General features: G+C 37.8%; 1 protein-coding gene across 3 annotated transcripts in view; it reads left to right on the top strand.

Annotated features, from left to right (window-relative positions):
• Positions 1-16,921, top strand: part of CELF2 (CUGBP Elav-like family member 2) — a 550,002-nt gene that overhangs the window by 235,733 nt on the left and 297,348 nt on the right. For all 3 annotated transcript variants that reach the window (XM_032105245.1, XM_032105237.1, XM_032105239.1), the window contains one exon: positions 3,694-3,729. Coding sequence is in view for 2 of the 3 variants with exons in the window: in XM_032105237.1 (XP_031961128.1) it covers positions 3,694-3,729 (36 nt within the window). In the remaining variant the exon portion in view is untranslated. The remainder of the gene's footprint in view (positions 1-3,693; positions 3,730-16,921) is intronic.

Genomic DNA, 16,921 nt, shown 5'->3' with positions numbered 1-16,921 from the left:
TAGTGCAGAGCCTCTGCAGTAGGTCAAATCTCCTCACAGGTCTCAGAAACAATTGGTAAACCTGTGTTTTGCTTCTTTGGAAGACCCCATGGGAGGGTGTAATATTTTGGGGTGCAGACCTCCCACCCAGCACTGTCCTGGTTTCAACAGCACCTACATCTTCCATATGTACAGATGACGTTGTCCCAAATCTGTCCTTTGCAGCTGAACACAAAATGCTTGGAAATTGTAAATGACCTCCCTGTAAATACTGCCCTGCTCTTCCCTAATGTCACCTTCCTTGTAACAGCTTTTCCAGGGTCTTCAGCCTGGTCCTCTCCCGGTCTTAGCACTGCTGTGCATTAGCTCATCCCATTTGCATTGGAGCTGATTTCAGTGGAATTCAGGGCAGCTCTGACAAAGCATTCAAGTTTCCATCCTCACTCTTTTTCAAGGTCATCCTTTCATATCACAGACAGGATGTAAAAATACATGATCTTATATTCATTCTCCCTTTGAGTATTATCCTCTTGTTTTCATCCAAGAAATTTTTTTTTCCTCTACATACAGTAAATTCAGAGTTATATTTATTGTGTGTGTCATTGGGGAGTACTAGGGGTCTGAAAACTGGTTATACAAGTCTAGTTTCGATTTCTTGAATGACTACAGAATGAGTATCTTTTATCTTTAAATAAACTTTAAGGGTTTTCTTGATGAGCAATTTGCTCCAAAAGATTTTCTTTTTTAAACTGTCATGAAATATATTTATAGAGTGGTGTTTCAATTCCTGATATTTATAGGAACACTTACAGTGGACATTAACCATCTTCAGCAGCCCATGTACCATTTACTTCCAGTGGCATAGGGGGGATAATTGTGTTTGTTTTCTGGGAAAATAATATTTTTGGTTTCACAATCTAAAGGGGGGCTAATGTGTTTTTATGGTATAAGTGTTTACTGAGCTGATGAGAAGCAATGAAATCTTCAGACAGTTGGGAAGTAATCAGACTTCATTTACTTGTGAGTTTGAGTTTTATTTGAGTTGGATCTGTATTTCAAAAAGTGTTACCTTACATATTTTTGCTCAAAAATTGAATTTGATCTGACTAAATGTGAAATTGGCAACACAATTAATTACATTAAAAATGTATGTGTTAAAGATCTGCAGTGTCTTTGTTTAACATTCTGATCACATTCAGATTTTTTTACCACTGCATCGACTATTAATAATTGTTTCCACAATCTCTTGTAGAGAGGGTTATTTAACAAGAATGAAAATCTTTAGAAATTTGGATGCACCAATCACTCACTGCTCTGCTCAGAAGCTGAGAGTGTGGTTCCAGTCTAACATCCACTTTTAAACCTACATGATTCTGCTTCTCGACGCTTCCTGCAGTACCCACCCATGATTTGCCAGGTTGTCTCTTTAAGCTGGATGAGCAACTGCTATTTTATAAAATGTGCTGCCATACCCTAAAGCAATAAGGTTTGTGCCATTCTGTTATTAGAACAGTAATGGGTAGCTAAAGGCTACGGAGCCCCTTTAGAAGAAGAAACAGAGAGATACCCAGATCCAGGTTCTTTCCTTCAAAAAATATGCATTTCAATGTAAAGAGATGATGTCTGGGATTAACGGTGGAAAGGGAAAAAGTCCTGACTGTTGGAACCATTTAGTGATTCGATTCTTTGATAGGTTACAAAAAATATCATATTAATTCTTTGAACTGTATAAATCATGAGTAGGGCTTGGAAAATAAGGCGGTGTGATACCAATGTGAGGAGTTTAATGAAAATAAAATATCTAAAATGTACAGATGTATCAAATAACCCCATAGAAACCAAGTCTGTATTGATCCACTCTAATTTCATTTTCTTATCTCTTTATATTCACTTCCTCTTGCTCCTGGCTGTCACCTTTGATGTCATTTATATCATGGACTTTGTTCATCACAGACACCTGCTAAATATTTACCTGTCTGCCTTAGCTGGGGTGGGAACTGGTTTTTTCTGAGGGAGCTTAAATATCTGCTGGACTGTTGCTGAGTATTGCATGCCAGAAAAGAGCATGAGCCATTTTTTATTTCTTGTTTAATCTTCTTTGCAACCACCAAACACAGTTCTGATTTGTGCCTTTTGAAGCAAAGCACTGGGAGGTTTAAGGCAACCTTCTGTGCCCAGCAAACTGCACAGCTTGGAGATAGACACTCTGAAAATGCAAAGCCAGGCATGTTTAGAGGGACCATTTCATTTCCTCTGACACTGTAATGGAGACTACAATTGCCAGTAACCATTAAGGAAAAAGCCTCGGTGTCACTGTGTGATGTCCAATATAAAAATAATAATTTATAATTAAAAAAATTATACCCTCATAGCTGCTCATAGTTCATATAGTGCCAAAAACTATGGGGGATCTAGAAAGATCTCCCGAAGAGGAGCTCTGAATTATTGTGGTTTAAATATATTAACTCTGTAGTTGCCCCCATCAAGAAAAGTGACTTCAGAATATGGGAAAAGGTTCATACTCTTGCAACAAAAATGTATAGGTTTGGTTCCAAACAAAGAGATCACTAGGCCCATAGTTTTGGAAATTGTTACGGCAAGAAAGATTTTGGGACCTATCTTAACTACTACCACCTGCCCTTACAAAAAAGGTTCCCCCCCAACTGTAAAAGAGGATGAAAGGATTTTCTCTTCCTCAGCTGTAAATAATAATAATAAAATATTATGCTGAGAATTGTCCCATACCATAAGTTCCATCGACAGAGGTGAAATTTTGCAATTTGCATCTCAGCTGGGGCAAACAGGGTATGAACCCACCAGTCGCCTTTCATGCAGCAAATTTATATATTGGACATAAATTTCATAACTGCACAAGAAAACTGCGGAATGAGATGGGAATCCAGTCAAATCTAAGACAATGAGCCCCCTTATGCCTTGTTGCTGGTTTTTTAAGGTCCTATGTATGGGAGAGAAATGAGAAACAGAGCTATCCAGCTATTTTCCTGATGCTTGGATAAGGTCTAGGCAAATGTGCTGGAAGGGAAACAAGGACACGCAGTGGTGGTAGATCTGAGATGTATTTTAAGGACTGTGTACATAGGTAATGGTAATGTATTTAATTGTGCTTTAATGTGACAAACCACTACATTAGCCCACTTCCACTATCTGGCACTCAGCTTCCTTCAAATAAATTGCACACCCACAAAAGGTTTTTAGAAAAGTAAACTGGATGAAAAGTCACAAATTCAGAAAATAACTATTGTTGCAGACCAGCATAAGAAGATTTAACATTAGCATGGTAGTTTCTCAGTGCACAACCTGATTGTAGAACTGTCTAATGCCTTGCTTTTGCTGCAGCACTGAAATAAAAGGGAACATTTTCCACCGGAAAATTGGCCCAGTGCTACGTTTTGTCTATGTAAGATCATGCAGTGCTGGCATTTGAAATAGTGATAATTTTATGCCTAAAAAAATGAGTAATTGTACCACAGAGAACTTGATTCTGATGAGATCCTTAGATCACACTCCATCATCTGCTTTTTCACATTCTTTTGTATACGATCGGGGGAATCGCATCCGCCAGTGACGCGTTTGCGTACGGAGCTGTGGATGTGTGTCTGCAGTCCTATAAAATACAAGCGGTATAAAGGCGTCCTTAAAATTTTATAGCTGTTTAAAACACAAACTAAGTTTTCCTCCCTTTGTGTCTTTCAGAGAGACTGCCACAGAGTTATCTGGAACGTTACCAAGGTAAGCAAGTTCCTCTAAACTGCGTCTGTGTGTCAGTGTCTAGAAGGTGCTGAAAGAAGCACAACCTTTGGAGCCAGAACATGATCCTTTTCCTGAGGAAAACTGCTGGGATACTGAAAACTGGGGTGCAGAGAGGAGAACACTCCCTGCATGCCACAGACAGACAAATTACACCGAAATACTGGCACAGCCAAGCCCACACAGCTTAAAGCGACGGGTTGAAGTTGCTTTGAGGCTCAGCACAGTTGTGCACCTGATGAGAAAAATCCCAGCTGTGGCTTCCTTCCAGCTGTGCAATTATACCCATGGCAGGTGGTTTGGCTTTTGCTTTACATTTCACCTGAGGGATGAGAGGAGGGAAACTTGGAGGTAGGAGGAAAGAAACGCTGTGATCTTAAGGCATTTTCATCTGGAAGGCAGGAAAGCAGCTTAGACCAAATTCTTCTGTGCTGAGAAGGCTTTTCATAAAATAATAGAACTAGACAAGACTCCCAGGCTGAGAGAGAGGTTTTTGAAGAGAGACCTGCCTACATATTGTCAGAGGAGGCAATAAAATGCTGTAATCATGCAGACAGAGAAAAGGGTGGAGAGAAGGGAAACAAAAAAATCTGATATGGTAATCTGTCACTTAGCAGAGATGCCTGGTGAGTTAAAAAAGATGCTCTCAGTCCACTTGTATTTTCTGCCACTGGTTTTGCACTCTGAGGTGCAGGAGGTTTTAGTGGGGTTATGGTTTTGGGGGCTTCTGCTATCCTCTGATTAAAGCAGCATTGTAGTTCAAACAATATATAATTTTAAAAGAATATTTCAACAGGAAGGACAGTTTTCTTTAAGCATGGCAATACATGCAAGTTGTTTCTGATTCTAAGGCAGAGAAAAATATCTGCCTTTCTTTAGGGGGTGTGTGGTGTATATTAGTCGATTTTTTTATATTGATAAGCTGTAAAAATGTATATTTTCACTATATATGATCACTTCACCCTCTGTAATGTACCTCTTTGTTCTGTTTGTACAAATTTGTGTGGTTTATATGATTTGTTCATTTAAAAGATACATTTTTTTTATGGTTTACTGTCACTTGGTCTCCGTGGTTGTGCAAGCAAATATTCTGGTGAAATTTTGCCATGTGTTTGAAGTGCTGACCAGTGATCAGGCCTACCTGGCCCCAAAGATTTTGTTCATCTTCCTTGCAAAATAATTGCATTTCTTCATACACACACAAAAAAAAAAAGAATTGGGATTCAACAGAGTAGCCACCTCCTTGGTCAGGAATCTCAGTATTGATGCTTAGCTGTATCTTTTAATAGTTTTAGTGCTAAAATATTTCCAGTTTCACTGCACTTGGTGAGGTATTATAGGACTAATATACTGGAAACATGGAGTCCTTACACTGCAGAAATGAATTCCACTTTAATTTGAAGTCAAAATGAGACACATAAGTGTTTGAATAAACATCCCATTTCGTACTTGCCATTAATGATTGTCTAAATGTGCTTTTTGAATTATTACCACAAGGCTTTAATTTCAACTGCAGCAAGATGTCACAAGTAAAATCAGATTATACCAGCAATGTGCACATGGCATCGTAACTGTGTTATAAATATTAAACCAAATGATCTTGTCATGATTTAAAACAAATGTTTCCAGCTAGGCACAGGTTGTCTTGTCCTCCAGCCTTCTCCAGGATTCACCTGTTCCTGCATTCCTCTAAGCAAACAGCTCCTTGGGGTTTTTAATCTTATGTTGTGATGTATTAATCTAATATTTTTTGTTCTCCTTTCAAATGTCAAGTGAATTGTTTTGCTATTATTAATTCATAACAGCGAAATAGTCTAATTTCCCCACCAACACCACATCTTCTGACACCTTCACCCTGAAACCACTTTACAGCTTATAAAATTTTAGGTGTTGCACCTTGAAATGACAAAGTTAATAACCACTTTCCCATCATTGCTGGGATTCCCATCACTGTATTTTATCCAGTAGGGCAGAGCAAGCCCCCTGTAACACTGGAAATCCAACTCTCCTTTGCCCAGGCAAGCATGATGCCTTTTCCCAGAGCAGTAATGACTCTTGAATATATTTGTGGCCAGGATTGCTCAAATCCTTTTCATGCACTTGCAAATCTGGTGAAAGGGTTTTCACTGCAAAGGACGTAAGTGTGAACAGATGTGTCTGTACTTGGAATATTTTGTCTGGCTGTCAAGAAAGTTTAGGCGCTGGTGGCATTAATTTTTTATTGTCGTTGTTGCTGTCATTAAAAAAAAATCCTCAAAAAGTCCTTCTGATTTTTTCATAGTTCAATTAAAGAGGTGGAATTAGGGATTTGCTCACATAAAGTCCTGTAATTAGTCAGAAGTATAGGAGTCAGGAGTATATTTTGAATATTTTCCCATCTTCAGTAGTAACCAAAAGAGGTTACATATGTGGATTTTTTTGAAAAAAGCAAATATAACAAAGTGTCTTGGTAAATGGTGGCATTTTAATATATTCATTTTTCATTAAATAGTGCTGATGGTTCTCTAATGATTATATTTAAGAGGAAGAAGAAATCACCCTTGTTCTTGCCACTGAAGTATGTGTATCACTGATAGGCAAAAATAGAAAAATGTGAGTTGGTGGACATAATTTAGTAGGAAAGATAATAGATTAACTTTGCCTGTAGAAAGATATAAAAATATTCGGTACAATTATATTGTGTCAGTTCTAATTTACCAGTTATTTCTGATGATTTCGGGAAGCTCAGGCTTGAGAATGAATTGAAAATTCAAACTTAAAATGTGATAAAGAAGCTTTACAATTTTTATATTAAATGACATTATTATAACTATGAATGTATATTGTTTTTTTGAAGAAAGGCTTTCTGTGAGCAACAGCACATCAAAGAAGAGATCTTCACAAGGAAAACTTTACAATAATATTAAGTTGTTCATTGCATGACCTATTTAGAGTACTCAGATACTTCTTGTTGTAGACTACATAATTAAATTTTAAATGGAACATGATAAAGAAATTATACTGGTGATCCCTAGAGATTTGAATACCCTATTTGGATCTTTACAAGAGTGTAGCGAAGGCATACTTTTAAAATTTAATAAAGGTCTGGCCTATTTTTTTTTTCCTTTTAGATGTTCTGTAGCTGCTATGGCAGTTCTGTTTCAAACTGTGTTTGCTCTCAACACTTCATAGTCAGTACCTGCAATGACAGAGCAAACTTAAAGTATTAGAAGAAATACAGTTTAACTTGAGAAAGTCACCATTAAAAATGACAATTAATGAATGGAGATAAACTTCAAAATCTTGGGGAAGCTAAGCTTGTAAGCTGGTAAGCCTTTCCTGGACCTGCCTCTGAGCTCAGCAGTGGAGGGGAGCAGTGAATGAACACGCTGAAGTCCTGGAGCACAGTGTGAAGCCCTGTGGGCATGAGGGAGATGATGTTTGGAGCTTAAAGGAGAAAATACTCAGCTTCAATTTCAAAGGAATTATTTCAGTCTCTAGCCACTTCTGTTTGTTTCTGTGAAAGTTACTTTATATTTAAAGAAGAACAAATATTTTAAATATAAACTAACTGCATGGATTATTTATTTGCTTAATACTAGGTTAGTATTAACAGAAGGAAAATCTGGGCTACTTTTCCACTTTAGTGTACTGGCTCAATTTTTCATTTGACTCAAGGGGTGTAAAGTTTAAACGGTCACTTCCTTCTCCAATCTGTTAAAATAAGAAAAAAAAATCAAGCTAATTATTTGCATATATATTTTTCATGGAAAATTTTGTAGAAATATCACTGAATCACCTGCTTAAATCTTGAGCAAAACTCAAGGAAACTTGTATTTTGAGGTGAAGGCCACCTTAAAATTGTCATTTTGAAATTTTTTTAGAAGCGTGGGAGGAAATCTGCAGTGGATACATTAATGTGAAAACAAGCAAGTGTGTTCAGAATGAAAATGGAAATCTTTGACTTGTCCTTTAATTTTAGTAATCTACAAACTTAATATATTTTATACCTGTGGTCTGGAGTAGGGTGCAAACTTTGGCCCTCTTGAGCTGGGGTTTTATTCTCCACCATTCCATAAATTTCTTTACTAATGTCTAAGTTCCATTTGCTGTAGAGAGTTCTGTTCTCGAGTGTCTACAGCATTTTGAAAATAGAATTTAAGTACTGAAGTCACTTTGGTGCTTTTGAAAAATGTTAACCTGCAACTTCACCATTATTGAAATCTAATGCAACTAAGCTTTTATCTAAAGCAAAAAGAAGAATTGACAGCCCACCATATGACAAGCAAAATGAAATCTCTTGATCACTATCTGTCAGCAGTCTTTCTAATACCATTGTGTTAGGGAATGATATGTCTTCCAAGAAGCTCAGTACACAAGGTTTTGAATCATTTCTGTCTTGACAGCCTAACACAAGTAACTACTTGTAAGTGCTTGGATGAATTATAAAATCTATGAGGCTCTGAAGAGTGAGTTAATAAAACATCTATGAGCATTTTAATTACTATGAAATGAAAAAGATTTTTTTCCTGACAGTAATAGGGGCATGGTCTAAAGACCAACCTCACATCTCAATTGCTGTTTTCACTGGGTTTGCACGGACCGTGGGAGTTGGGGTTACCTTCCATGTTTGCTCTTTTGGCTCCCTCCCAGCTGAGATCTTCTGGCAAGCAATTTCTCTCCCTCGAGAACAACAGGTCATACCTTTCAACCCTCATGTTTTCATGTCCTCTCATGTCACCGGTGCTGCTTTGCCAGTTATGTCAGGCTTGAACGCCCACCTGCCTACACCAGGCATGTCTCTGCCAAACTATGACAGAATTTTCCATACTTCCACCAAATATTTACTGAAGCTTTATTCTCCCTTATATAAAGCAGGTATTTGGCATAGTCCATTTGTGACCCTCTCTTCTAATGGAGAACTTTTGCTTTCCACCTTCAAATAAATTCCTTCTCAAAACTCACTCTTGTTTTAGAGGCTTATAAATAATTGGTCAAGAAAACATTGCTCATCCCGGGTGGCAGGCAGTGCTGCTAACATTAAAATATCTTGAATGTCAAACTATATGCAGTAATCCAGAGCTAGTCTTTGGAAATGATATCATCTTCTATCTTTTCCTAAACCACACCATTAAAAAGAAAAGAAAAAGATTCCAGTCCTCGATATTTAAATGTTCTCAAGTCAACTGTCTTAAAGAGCAGATTTTCCATAATTTGGATGCCTTCTATTTTCTAAAGAAAGTAATTATTTTGAAATGAGATGAGAATTTAACTAATCACTCCCTTATCAAAAAAAAAAAAAAAAGTAAAAAAAATCTGATGTTTGACCTTTCTCTTTGCCTCATTTCAAAGCATTACTTCTTTTATCTAACCTTTGAGCTGCTTTTCTGTACTGCAAGCAGGACTGCCTGTAGCCCACTATATCTGCTGTAGAGGAATGCCCTGATGGTGTTTGGTCTTTGAGGCACTGGAATATAAATTAGAGTAATTATTTGGGATGGTAACAGGTTTGGTGTTATTGTAAGCATATCTGGAGGTTTTGAGGAAATAATACACAAGGTCTCTTCACTATTCTAATTTTTATTTTTCCGAAGTAAAGCGTCAAGATCCTTAAAATGCAACATGGAGCTATTCCTTGTAGTAGCTGTCGATATGTCTTTTTTTGTTGTTGTTTTACAGCTATTTTGAAATATGTTTTTTACAGCTAATGATAATCTTAAAACACACTTATGTGCAATCTGATCCCTTTCTAAAGAGATATTTTTAAAATCTTAAGAGGAGCCTAAGGAGCACAGAGGTGATTATCCATATGTGCTTACTGATGACTTGCATTCAAAAATTACTAAGATACCAGCGGCAGGATTCACGTTGCCTAAATTTAGCTCTCACAGAAGTCCTCTGTCAAAAGAACCAGGGAGAAATGGAGAGAAATAGGGGCCTCACCTCAGGACAAGGTGAATAACCTTGGGAATTGTTTTTCTTCCTCCATGGCCTGAAAATGGAGCCTGGGGGAATAGCACAGTCTAGATGTCACACCTGATGATAGCTTTAATTTAAGGTGAACAGCCTGACTTTTACAAGTGTTATAGTGCCAAGTGACGTAAGCTGATGCCTGCTGGAGTTTTGAGGACATTGGCATGCTTAACCTCAAAAAAACTTTCAATATTTCGTACTTAAGTCCTAAATATAGATCCTGGGAAGGAAGGGGAAAGTCAGACAGAAATCATTGTTGGACGTGATACAGCTCTGACCCAGAATGCAGAAACTCTTCTCACAGTGTAGAGCCCTCAGAAATCACAGCAGTCCTGAAATGGTTCCTAATTATATGTAGACTTTGAACCTTAAAACTGAGTGTAAGTGATTTTACTCAGTCCTGGTTTTGGAGCCCACAACCCTTTTTACCCAGCAAGTGTAGGCATCTCCCACAAACGTTAATGAATTTGACAGCAGATTTTTATCTTAAAAGTCTGGTAGAGCTTTTGTTTTTATTCCCTGTTGTGAAGCTCTAAAACTAGAGACATATTCCCTTCTCTCTTTTTTTTTTTTCTGTTATTCACCTTAACCAGACTTCCAAGCATCTTTTCAACTTGTTTTACAAAGCATTGCTAAACGTGCCCAAAGAGGATAATGTGCAGTAGAAACGAAAGGACTTAGATCTCTCCATTTCCATTGCTGAAGGTGAATTCCAAGATCGCGATTATTTTTATTTACACAGTGCCTAAAGAGTACTAAATACTTTATGGAACAAATAGAAGACCTCTTGTAAAAAGCACGCATTCCTATAATCTAATTTTAGTCTCAAATCAGGCAGTATGAATGCTAAGCAGCAGGGCTTGAAGAAACACAGAAGGTGTGTGAGGGCCACACTAACAAGATTGAGCAGTTATTTAGGTTCATTATCTGTCCCACTTAATAACACCGCAATATCTTGCTGGTTTAAGTTAAATTTACATTGGCCTGTGGAGAACATTTGACTGACACAAGAATGGTATTTCTTGGGTTTGATCAAAAAATGAGCCTTTGAAAAGGGGTTTGAATGAAGGTAGAGAAAGGGACCATTACACGTGGATTTTGAGATGCCATTCCAATGTAAGAAGCAGCAAATGAAACCAACTTAAAATGCTAAGCCTGTTTCCCCCTCCTCACTTTATTTCCCAGCGCAGCTGAAATACTTGTGCTCCAAGTTAGTGCTTTGTACTTATCCTTTACTTAAGTGTGGATTTAGCCCTTAAAACTATAAGAATAATTTTATTTAGAAAGTCAGTGCAAAGGATGAAACTTGTGGGAATAACTCCAGATGTAAATATACATTTTGGGGGGAAAGAGAAATGTACACATATCAGCTTCTGGAGAAGCAAACCAGCAACTTCAGTCAAGGGGAGATTTGTTAACATGGCAGAGGAGTTTTATCTTAGTACCTCTGGTGTAGCATGAACAAGGCATGTGTCATATATTATATAAGATAGAGTATTATATCATATGTATTATAAATAGTTAGAAGTGAACTGCTCATATACAGAATTCTTAGCATCATCCTTGCCATTGGTCCCAGAAAAGCAGTAGCAAGAGATGTGCATGGAGCAATGTCAGGAAACCCACACTGCTGTTCCTAAGACAGCAGACTCTGGTTTAATGCTCTCTTCAACATTCTCTGTCTCCTGAGTATTGCTTTTATTTATGAAATCACTGCTATTGTAGCATTTACAAAAATTGTGACTATTTGAATGTTTCCAAAAGATTTGCTATAAACTGAAAGCAAATCTTAGACAATTCTCAGTAAATTATTGAAAGAGGTTTTAAAAAAAAACCCTAACACATTCCCTGGTGTTCAAGGTTAACACTTTATACTTCATCTACATTATATTAAAAACATTTTTACTGGAGTCCATAAATGTTACACATTTTTAAAAGGCAACGAGCACAGTGGGACTAGAAATGTTGCATAAAACCAGACACGAGACCTGCAAGCAGTAATTGCTGCCTGTTTTTTTTATTTTTTGAGGGTGCTGACTTGAGATTGCCTCTGTGAGATGATGCCCATTTTTCTGCCTATGTCTTGCCATTGGAAGCAGGCAGCCCCTAAGGTTTTTTCTGTGGTCAGCAGTAGGCTCTGAGCCTCAAACTCCCATGTTGGGAGCAGTGTCTCATAGCGGTAATTCTCTTAATGGTGGGGAGGTTTTGCCAGTTTGGAGCCACAGAGGACCTACCCCACTTTCTGTGTACATTCTCCCAGTGCATTTTGCAAGTTGTGCCCTACACAGCACTTCTACAGCAGCAAAGTGCTTCTGTGGTTCTTCTCATTGCTGGGCTATAATGGAAAATATTTTTCATCCAGACCCTTTGGAACTTTTAGAGCTTCCACACCATTTCGTGCAGGGAATGTTTAAGGCTCTGCAAAGCTGTGATGTAAAGCAGCTGCAAATCATGGCTTTTTGCTGTAATCTAACCTTAATGAATGCCCGTGGAGAAAGAAAGAGGCTAGGCTTCACCTGACACTAATAAAAGCCAACCCTACAAGCAGAGAAATTTCAGCCTTTTCTGTATATTTTGCTTCTAAACTTTTAGATATAAATGCCACAATGGCTCATATGCTTAATTTTGGAGAACAGTCCTGCTGATATCAAAGTGATTGCACAAGTCAGTGCAATTTTAGCATGAGTATTGCTGCTTACTCATTGCTGTGAGATGAATGTCCTCTGATTTGATCCCAACATTGCCACTAAGACTGCAGACAGCTCTACTTGATCAAGAAAGAAGAACAAACACAGAGCAACTCAGTTTTGGTAGCACCCTCTTGAAATGTGAACTGAGACTCATAAACTGGAAGCTTAAAAGAAGGCCCTAAATGGCTCCAATACTATTTAGAGGCAGGGATTTTGTTAATTGAAAGTGCTGGACAACTGCGGGTGCCACTGACTTTGGTTCAAAGGCTGACTGTGCTTTTCTGAACCAGGCTATTAATTCAAGTTCTTAAAAGGTGTCTGTGACATTTAGGAAACCTTCAATGCTTGGAGCTCAGGAGCCCATCTTTTAAATAGCTGTTCAAAATTTAGTTTCTTTTTTTAAGCTTTTCTGTTGGGGGAGACTGATGCACCTGCACTGATGTGCTCATGGATGCCAAAGGAACTGTGGCTTGTTGCAGTCGCTGGTAGCTTTCATTCCAGGATTGCATGGAGCAGTAAGCAGAAGTTCCTGCAACTATAAAGTTTCATTTAACAAAAATGAAATATTATTATTCATGTCATGAGTAATTGAATCCCCAGATGTTCTCATTTTCTATCAATGGTTGGAGACAATATGACTCAAGATAGGCTGTGACAACATGAATTGATTTCTTTCTCTTTTTTCTTTTTTCTTTTTTTTTTTTTTTGTTTCAAACCTGCAAAGTGACTGCGGGGGATTTTTTTAGCTGATTGCTTGGATCTGACATTACAGGCTGTGCAGCTGTAAAAAAGACCTTCTCATTTTCATTGAGAATAAGTAAAATAAAATATCGCAGAAATAGCATTGCTTTTCCCTGGTCCTGCCCCTGTTTATTTCTGCAAAGATAACTGGGATAGAGCAATTGAATTTGGAAAGAAGTCTGCAATAGAAGATGGTTGCTGCTAACACTGAATATTCAGAATGTGACAATAAAAGTAATCAGGTTACTAAAAAGCCACCTGTTACTTTTTTGTTGTTTTTTTCTCTAAAGCATAGAGTTTACTTTTTTGTCTCTGAATTTATAGCAGAGATGGGAAGTCCAACTCCTTAGAAATCTTATTATATGCAAGGTTATTATATTCCTCGTTAAAGTTAAGTAGGAAAAGAAGCCACACTCACTAACATTTCTAACGCTGCTAAAGATGAATGTTTGCACGAAGGAACAGAAGTAGAAAAGCTTTAAGTGCTCGTTAAGGCATGCACACACAGTGCATACAGGCAATAAGTCTGTTTTGCTGAACTGTGAAATTGCCCTGAGTAATTTCTCTAATAACAGAATAGATATTGCCCCTCTGACCCCAGAGGAGCTCCAGGCATGGTACAGCCGGTCTGGGCATCAGCAGAAACTTTTGCAACCAAAGCATGGGCTGCAAGCTGAGCACTGGAAAATAAAAGAAACCTGACGGACAACTTGTAAATATTTTGGCTGATTTAAAAATTCAGAAAATGATTAATGATGAAGGTACTTCATTTATTGATTTCCCCCCATGACCTATTCTTCAGAGGAGCTGCACTTTTGTGTCCAGAGCTGTGTTTGACAGCTGCCTCCTACTTCCAAAGACAGTGTTCATTCCACTATGAATTGAATGTACAGTAGCAGAAACTTTTAATTGACATTTCTTTTTATCCTTCTTCTACAGAAATGATGTAGTGCTGATGCTTTCCCTCTGTATTATGGAGAATGCCTCTGGAAATAACAGTTCTGTAGCTGGAGCAGGAAAAAAAGACCCCACAGAATCCCTTGGGATAATGCAGCACATGGAGAAATAGGAAAAGAAATCATATGAGAAAAACATTCAGTTAAAGCAGCAACTTATATCTTCTCTTTCAAAACTTGCAAGGTGAAAAAGAGCAATGTGGTTTAAAGGGGATATTGATTTGGTGGAGCTACGCATGAACTCATGCCACAACCCCAGTACTTCTCCAGTCCCTGAACCTCTCAGAATTAATGCAGGGGTTTTAGACTGATTGCTTGAAGTCTTTCTGTAAAAAAAAACATGTCTGATGAATGGCAAGGACTTGAGGAGATTTTAAAAAAAAATAAATAAATTAGAAGTTTCTTTAAAGGCCTGAGAAAACCTTTGTCAGCTGTACTTCCTTTTAGTGCTGTATAGTTAGAGCAAGGCAGCCAGAGACTCAACCTCATTTCTTCTGCCTTCCATTTTGTCTTGTGAGTGATTGACTTCCTTCAGCAGCTCCATCAGGTAATGTGACATAAATGGGAAAAAAATTCCCATCATGAATTCATCTTACTGTGCCAGGGACCTAGCAGACATTTTTAGTTATTCACCCATTTCAGAAAGAATTTGAAGCTCAGGCAGATGTTGAAAGTCTGGCATGTGAGTTTTGTTGCTGTTCTCTAGGAGTTTTTCAATTTTTTTATCTGAAGTAGGTGATATTTTATTAGCTTGTAGAGTGCTGTGGGGCTTTGTTAATAGTTCTGGATAATAGAAAACATGGGGCTGGAGCTGTTTATCTTCACAGCAGCATAAGAGATGTTGTTCAGGAGAAAGCCAGTGGTTTGTCTCTTCATCTGGAATTATCTGGCATCTGCAGTGTAAAACAGGCTGGCAAAGTTGAGAAAAGCAGTCTTGGAAAGAAATATCTGGAGAAAATAATCTCAGCCCCAGCTCTCTTTTCAGAGAATAAGGCAATGTTTCCATCCTTGTTTTCTGTGCTTCTATGACTTTTATAACTCCTACTATTCTACCTTTTCAAGAGATAGGAATGTCCAGTTTTCTTCTGACTTTCAGCTGCAATGCTTTCTTTGGATTAACCAAAAACAAAAATGTTTCCTTTCATAAATTTAGCTTTGTGTTAACTTCATTCTGTAAGACAAAGCACAGATTTAAAGAACTGTGTACAGAGTTTACAAAAACAATAAATAAGGAAACAATGACTACCAATAAATAAGGAAAGGCCACAGATTCTCTCTCCCCTGCCCCATATTCTGTATTTATCAAAGCTGGTCTCTTCTGACCTTCTAGAGGCTTATAGGATTTATGGTCTCTATAAATCTTATGGTGAAGCATCAAGTCTAAGATGAGAAAAATCACACTAATATGAGAAAAAGACACACAAAGCAAAACAAAAATCCCAAAACCTCCATCAAACCCATCTTTAATATTATTCTGCAGTGTGAGAACATCTCAGAGTAACTAGAGACAGTTGCACACGATTTTCCTCTGTCCAACACTGCCTGTGCAACACTCACCAGTGGGCTGCTGCTCTCAGGCATCAATGCATCAGTCATCATTTACTTTTCACACCAGGTTTTTTAGACTTCATTACATGTAGAAATTCTCAGAATGTGCTTTCCTAAAAAAATCTGCTTCAACCACCAGTCTCTTTTACCGGTGTTTCCTGACTGGAAAAAAAAAATCTAGAAAGAAAAGAAAAAAGGGCTTTTATCACATATCCCATATGTGCTTTATGGTGCTGAGACTTGATAGCTGAGATATGATTTTATAATGAAAAATCCCCTAAGGAAGTATGCAGATGTACTGTGGAAATATACTGACACTCTGTGCTTTATTTGTAGGAAATGTATGAACATTTTCTCCTCTTCTTTTTAATGGCAAAGAATACTAAAATAAAAAATAAGCTTGTGTCACTTGTGAAACTCTTGAGGATATGTCCAAGTGGTGGATGAACTATGTACATGTTAAAATGGTACTCTGCAATGCATTCCCCTAAAATTTGGAAAGGATGACTATCATTGATGATATCACTGTCTCCTTTTTTTCTTCCCCAGTTAAATCTGTAGCCTTTTGAATTTGAAATGAATGCTGCAGCTAGGGAAATTCAGCAAGATGCTAGTAAAGGGGACTATTGATGGCATGCTCTATACTGGAAAGTTGTCTTGTTATTGAATGCAAATGTGACTTAGATATGTAAATTATATTCAAGATTTCATCACTAAGCCTTTAATATATATATAGAAACTATCTTAAAGCATTTAAATAAAATGTTAATTGAATGTATGGAATAGTGTTAGCAAGCTCTTTCAAAGAAAGCTTCAATTCAAGGCACGTAACAAGGAAGCAAGTGCTCTGATCTAGTCAAACAGAACCTCCCATGGTAAAAACCTATAATTGTTTTAAAGTTCTCCAAAAACCTACATCTCTGTTCTCATCTCATCCCACACACTGTGATATTCCTTATGTTCCTCACTCTCCTCTCTCAAAGCTGACTTTCTTTGTAGCCTTCTCCCACTCCCAGTGTGCTGCCTTCTCTCACCTCCCACGCCTGGAGCTGCCTCCTGCTGCCCATACAACAAGCACTTTTCTACACATCCCAGCCCTTTTCCTTTCCTTGAGCTCGTCTGTGTCTAATTCCTTGCAAAGCCATCAGGATGTCTTGCCTTGCATCAGAATCCGGAGGGTGAACTCAGGAGAGCTCAGTAGTAAGCCAAGCAGTGAATTTAGAACTTCTGAGAGCAATCATCAGATGGAGCAAATGACTGATCTTCATAATTACAAATAAAACCACA

The sequence above is a fragment of the Corvus moneduloides genome, chromosome 4, assembly GCF_009650955.1.
Source record: "Corvus moneduloides isolate bCorMon1 chromosome 4, bCorMon1.pri, whole genome shotgun sequence".
Classification (NCBI taxonomy): Eukaryota; Metazoa; Chordata; class Aves; order Passeriformes; family Corvidae; genus Corvus; species Corvus moneduloides.
This window is presented reverse-complemented; position numbering and strand designations above follow the sequence as displayed.